At 46.3% G+C, this 5,914-nt stretch overlaps 1 protein-coding gene across 1 annotated transcript; it reads left to right on the plus strand.

Moving 5' to 3' along the window:
- Window positions 1–1,229: 1,229 nt before the first annotated feature.
- LOC100062173 (melanoma-associated antigen B18) lies at window positions 1,230–3,823 on the plus strand. Its single transcript, XM_014728895.3, has 2 exons — window positions 1,230–1,646; window positions 2,292–3,823. The coding sequence occupies exon 2, from the start codon at window positions 2,353–2,355 to the stop codon at window positions 3,391–3,393; it is 1,041 nt and encodes a 346-aa protein (XP_014584381.1). The 5' UTR covers window positions 1,230–1,646; window positions 2,292–2,352; the 3' UTR covers window positions 3,394–3,823.
- Window positions 3,824–5,914: the final 2,091 nt, after the last annotated feature.

Raw genomic sequence — 5,914 nt, forward strand, 5'->3', positions numbered from 1 at the left:
AATCAGGACCTTAGCCACAAAAAAATCAATAACCAATTAGGATAATTAATAGAAAATAGCCCACTAACAAGAGCAGCAATATTCAAAATTTACCTAAAAAGAAATCCAACAAGAATATATTCCATCTTTTTGGTGGCAACTGTAAGAATGTAGCTAATCCCCAATGTGACTGTATTTGGAGACAGAGTCTTTAGGGAGGTTATTAAGGCTAAATGAGGTCATATGGGTGGGGCCTTAATCCAGTAGTGCTGATGTCCTTACATAAGAGGAAGAGACACCAAAGACCACTCTCTTTTTCTCTGTGCATTTACAAAGAAGAGTCCATGTGAGGACACAGCAAGAAGATGCCCATATGAAAAGCCAAGAAGAGAGCTCTTACCAGAAACAGAATCTTCTGGCACCTAGATCTGGAACTACTAGCCTCTAGAAATGTGAGAAAATAAATTTCTGTTGTTAAGACATCCAGTCTATGGTTTTTTGTTATGGCTGCCCAAGCACGCTAATACACAGCCTTGCATGTAGCTTCAAAGACGGCTCCCAGACTTGGGCCACTGTTGCCTGAAATCAACTGGAGAAACTATCAAAGGGAGAATGAAAGAAAAATATCAGCAAAAGCAAAACAACATAAATGGGAAACCTTTGGGAGAGACTAAATGTGTTGAACTAGAACCTGTGTTTGGGCAGGTGGGGGCATAACCTGAAGCTGAGACTGGTCTGTAGCCTGCAAGAGAGGCAGATGACAGGAGTGGTTGGAGGAAAGATTTAAAGTTCAGCCCTTGTTTCTTCTAGTGTGTCCTGACACAATGAATTTCTGCTGCTTCACTGAAGGAACCTGAGGCAGCTTCTCAGAGCCTGCGTGCCAGGACCGTGGGATAATATCAGGATGGCACCAAAGATTGGGTTGGTTGAGGCAACCTGAGTCCAGAGATTGTCCTAATAAGTACCTGAAATGTCTTTAGGGGGCGAGGACCAGCCTTTCAAAAACACTAATATTATAATCAAATATAAGGAATGGAAAGAATGAATCATACTAAACAAGGGTAGGTATTCTTTCATGAAAAAAATACACACACTTGTTAGAGACATAAATATATTTCTTACTATGAATGAGGGTTAAAAATTAGAGAAACAGCTCAGAGCTTTCAGAGTTGGTATTTCTCAAGGGAGCCTTTAAACAAGCAGCCATGAGGAGGACACCCTACTCCCTGCCCCCACCCCGAGGACGGACGGGACAACTCATCCCAGAACAGAGGGGCCCGCATGGAGCCCCACTGCTGCTTTCACTTCTGGGAAGCCCAGGGTAGAGCTGTCAGTATTAGGTACTGACCAACTTCCACCTCCAGGGTCTCAGGCCTGAGGGTGACAGCCTCAGGTCTTTAGAGGGGAGAGGCGATGGTAAGAGTCAAGATGAGAACCCCTTGTTAGAACTGTGAGAACACGCGCCCGTAGAACAAAGGAGACCTCACAGAACCCCGCTCTGACCCGCCTCGCGCTAACAGGCCCGAGGCATGGCTGTTAGGCGCAACGAGCCCTCAATTCTGCCTCCAGGTCTCTGGGAATGAAGAAGTTGATCTGAGTCCACTGGACTCAGATCAACAGACGGAGAAATCTCAGGCCTTTATTCGGAGTCAAGGAGAGGACCCTGAGTAAGTACTGAGGGTACTTTCAACTTTGCACAGACCTCTGCCCCTGCGGTCTACCCTGGGAGGCCCCGGGCAGGGCTGTCCAACTCCGGGAGGTGCGGGTCTTGATCTACCGGCAGAGGCCACATGTGTGGGGACTGAAAAGTCTAATCAGCCGGGACAAAGGGGATCCCATAAATTTCTGCTCCTATTGTCATCTCTGAAAGCCCCAACAGGGGTGGCCAGCGCTGTGGTTCTCCCTCATTTCTCCCTGGGGGTGCTCAGGGAGGTAAAGCCATTGGTATACGGAGTTTAGCTTCAGAGCTGCAGAGGGGAGGAGGCCCTGGCCCTGCCAACATTTTACGGGATGATCTTAAATGTGAAGTGAGAGGATTCTTTACCTCAGAACAGAGGGGACCCCACAAAGCCTAGACCTGCCAGCCCATGCTCTCAGCCCCAACTTGTCCCAGGTAGGACTGGCAGGCTTCAGCCTAAGGCACACTCTAACTTCCTCTGCAGGGTTCTCAGGGGACAGGCTGATCAGAAAACAAGCCCTGTGGGGTCCTAAAGCACTGTCCTTAAGGAAATCTGCAGAGGCGGCCTTGGTCAAAACCAAGGTGGAATCTCCCTGCTGAAGGTGCACACACCATCTCATTTTCCCTCCTCCAGGTGCCCTCATTGCCTGCCCTCCTGCCCACACTCCTGCCTGCTGTCCCTGACCAGTGTCATCATGCCTCGGGGGCAGAAGAGTAAACTCCGTGCCCGTGAGAAACGCCGTCAGGCCCAGATTGAGACTCAGCGTCTCCAGGATGCTCAGGCCACTGAAGCAGAGGAAGGGTCCCCTTCCTCCCCCTCTCCTTCTTTTGGTGGTAGTCCCAAGAGCTCCCCTTCTGCTGGGTCAGGTAGCAAATCCCAGAGGTCTCGGAGGGCCCCACCCACAACCAATACTTCTGCAGGTGTTTCATGCACAAGGTCTGATGAAGGTGCCAAGAACCAAGATGAGGAAAGACCAAGCACCTCCCAGGCATCAGCCAGCACTGATGATCCTCACAGAACCCCTCTAGATCAGAAGGCAATTTTATTGGTGGAATTCCTGCTGCGCAAGTATAACATGAGGGATCCCATAACAAAACAAGATATGATGAGGCAGGTCATCAAAAAGCACAAAGCACACTTCCATGTGATCCTCAAGAAAGCTTCTGAGCTAATGGTGCTGGCCTTTGGAATTGATGTGAAGGAAGTTGATCCTATTAGGCACCGCTATGTCCTTGTCAGCAAATTGCAGCGCACCTCTGATGACAGGCTGAGGGGTGAGAAGATCATGCCCAAAACCGGCCTCCTGATGACTATCCTCTGTGTGATCTTCATGAAGGCCAACTGTGCTGCGGAAGAGGATATCTGGGAAGTACTTAATGTGATGGGGATATATGCTGACAAGAAGCACTACATCTATGGGGATGCCAATAAGCTCATCACTGAAGATTTCGTGCAAGAAAGGTACCTGGAGTACCGGCAGGTGCCCAACAGCGATCCTCCACGCTATGCATTCCTGTGGGGTCCAAGAGCCCATGCTGAAACCAGCAAGATGAAAGTCCTGGAATTTTTGGCCAAGCTTCATGATACCGTCCCTAGTGCCTTCCCAGCCTGGTATGAAGAAGCTTTGCGAGATGAGGAAGAGAGAGCCCGAGCCAGATTTGCATCTTTGCTTCGTATTGGTACCACGGCTAATGTGCCTTCCGGGGTCAATCTTGGCAGCTTGTCCCAGCTGTAGTGAAATTTGAAGCACCTTCCTCACTTTGTGTTTGAAGTATTGTGAAGGCTTAGGTGAAGGGATTACATTAATAACTAGTAGATTCATCTTTTGTTGTTGAAAGTTTTCAAATGTTTCTTTTAAAAAAAGTTTAAAGAACTTCAGAATCTAAGTGTATGAATGATATTGGTTACATATTTAATGCTGTTTCTGAGGTTTAAGAGTAAGAGTTTTGCAATTTTATAAAATAAATTTAGTAACTTTCCATCTTATTTAGTGATCTGGAACAAGAAAACATGGCATTGGAATAGGCATTTCCTTAGAAACGTGAAAGAAATTAGCAATAACATATTTGGGACCAAAAAATAGAGAAAAAAGTGAAAGACCAATTTTTGGTTTCCCTTATTTCTTGTATTCAGCTGTTCTATAAAATAAAAGTTATATACCTGAACTTGCTTCGTTTATTCAAGTATGTAGGAGAAATTTACAAAATCATAATAAATTGCTTACTGGTTTTTTTTTTTTTATTCCTGAAACATTAATTGAGCATCTGCTCTTCGGAAGGCTCCATGGTAATATGGGGGATGGTAAGAAGAAGATCAAGCCACTGCTCATAGAATTATAGTCTAAAAGCAGCTATCATATAAGAAAGATGGTGAGATACACTCTAAAACACAAAGACGGGTGAAAAGGAGGATGAGATGGTGGAGGGAGGGAGGGCCAGATGGGAACATTCAAGCGTAAAAGTCTGGAGGCAACTCAATTTGGGGCCTTGGGAAACCTCGAGTCCTTAAATGGGAGGTAATTTTAAGTTAAGATGGGTGGTGGGTCAGAGGAGGGTGTGAGGGTGGTGAGCAGGGGCCAGAACCTTGGGTGGTGTGTCTCACAGTTGAGAAACTAAGCCTTCAGTGGAGAACTGCTTTTAGCAGTTACTTTGGGATCATGGATAAATGAGAGAGAAATCTCCACCAGGGGCAGGGATGGAAGGGGTCCTCTGTTCTTGTCCCAGTGCAGGTGACCCCAATCCACAAACCAGGTATTTTATCCACATCATTGCCAGGGACTTTCTGAGAAATAAAGGTGACACTTCCTGGAGGTGGGATGTCAAGATGCCCTTGTGCTGGCACTCTTTGCCCTGGACTGGGAGAAATAGAGCCTGCTCCATTAAAAGGGCATTTTAACTAGGTTATCTTGAGCAAAACTTGGCAAACACTAATGGGGGGTTTGATTTTGGTAGGGGTTAAATGAATGAAAATAGGGGTGATTTGTATCCAAGGGTAGCTGGGAGGGAGGGAAGAAGTTGCTTCTTGACACACATTTTAGGAGAGCTTTGAATTGCATCTAGATAGGGAGGATTCCCCCAACATTCAAATTAAATAATATATCCTTTAAGGGGGATGATTTCCTAAGGTATTTTTTCCTGCTGAGCAGAATTTTTGGCTGACTTCGTGTTCAGTATCCTACAGCACTGCACATTCTCAGACATCTCCTGGATTAAAATAACAACAAAACAATCCAAAAATAAAAAATCTTAGTAGGAGGGTTGGTATTAGCTGGGGTCAAAGTAAACACAGCAATAATTGCCATTCTTGAAAGTCTCAATGGACACCAGTCCTTGTGTCGGGTGCTTTACATACAGTATACACATTCCAACAGTTCTAGAAGACAGGGCTTATCAAACCCACTTCACTGATGAAGAATCCCAGGCTCACAGATTTTGGTAATGTGCTGAGTTCGCACAGCTAGAGACAAGGCTGGGAGGAGAGCCCTGGTCTGAATTCCTCTAGAGCCCACACTGTTCCACTCCTCCCAGCCAGAGGCTGACCTTGTGTCTATTAATTCATTTCCCTTCTCACTATTCCACGATGCTCTCGGGTGGTAAGAAGGACCCTGTGGCCAAAGTACTAAAAGCAGGCCTAAAGAAGGAAGGTGAAAGCAAGAATCAAATACAATTTGGGGATTGTCTGTGGGTTTTATTTACCTAGGATCTTCCTGCCCCTGGCCCCAGGGTTCCTTGAGAGCTGACTCTGGCCTGGTCCCAGCCCATGTGTCCAGTCCCAGCACTTTCCTGCATTACAGCTCCCCTCCCCTGGGTCTTCCCCAGTGTGCCCTCCTGTCCAAACTGGAACCTGACCTGCTGGCCAGCCCCTCTCTGCATCCTCCTTACTGTTTTCCAAAGTTATTTTGTTCTTTTGCCCCTGCCTTCAGTATGGTTATGTTATAATTATATTTTTATTACAAGTAGTTTCATTTGTTAGTGTTTGTATCCTGTGTTGGGTTTCCCATACATCCTGATTGGTTTTAAGTGTTCTTTTATTGATGGCAGTATTTCTTTTTTTTTTTTTTAAGATTGGCACCTGGGCTAACAACTGTTGCCAATCTTTATTTTTTTTTCTTTTTCTGCTTTATCTCCCCAAGTGCCCCCTGTACACAGTTGTATATCTTAGTTGCAGGTCCTTCTAGTTGTGGGATGTGGGATGCCGCCTCAACATGGCCCGAGGAGCGGTGCCATGTCCGCGCCCAGGATCCAAACCCTGGGCCG

Source organism: Equus caballus, chromosome X (genome assembly GCF_041296265.1).
Source record: "Equus caballus isolate H_3958 breed thoroughbred chromosome X, TB-T2T, whole genome shotgun sequence".
In the NCBI taxonomy this organism is placed as follows: domain Eukaryota; kingdom Metazoa; phylum Chordata; class Mammalia; order Perissodactyla; family Equidae; genus Equus; species Equus caballus.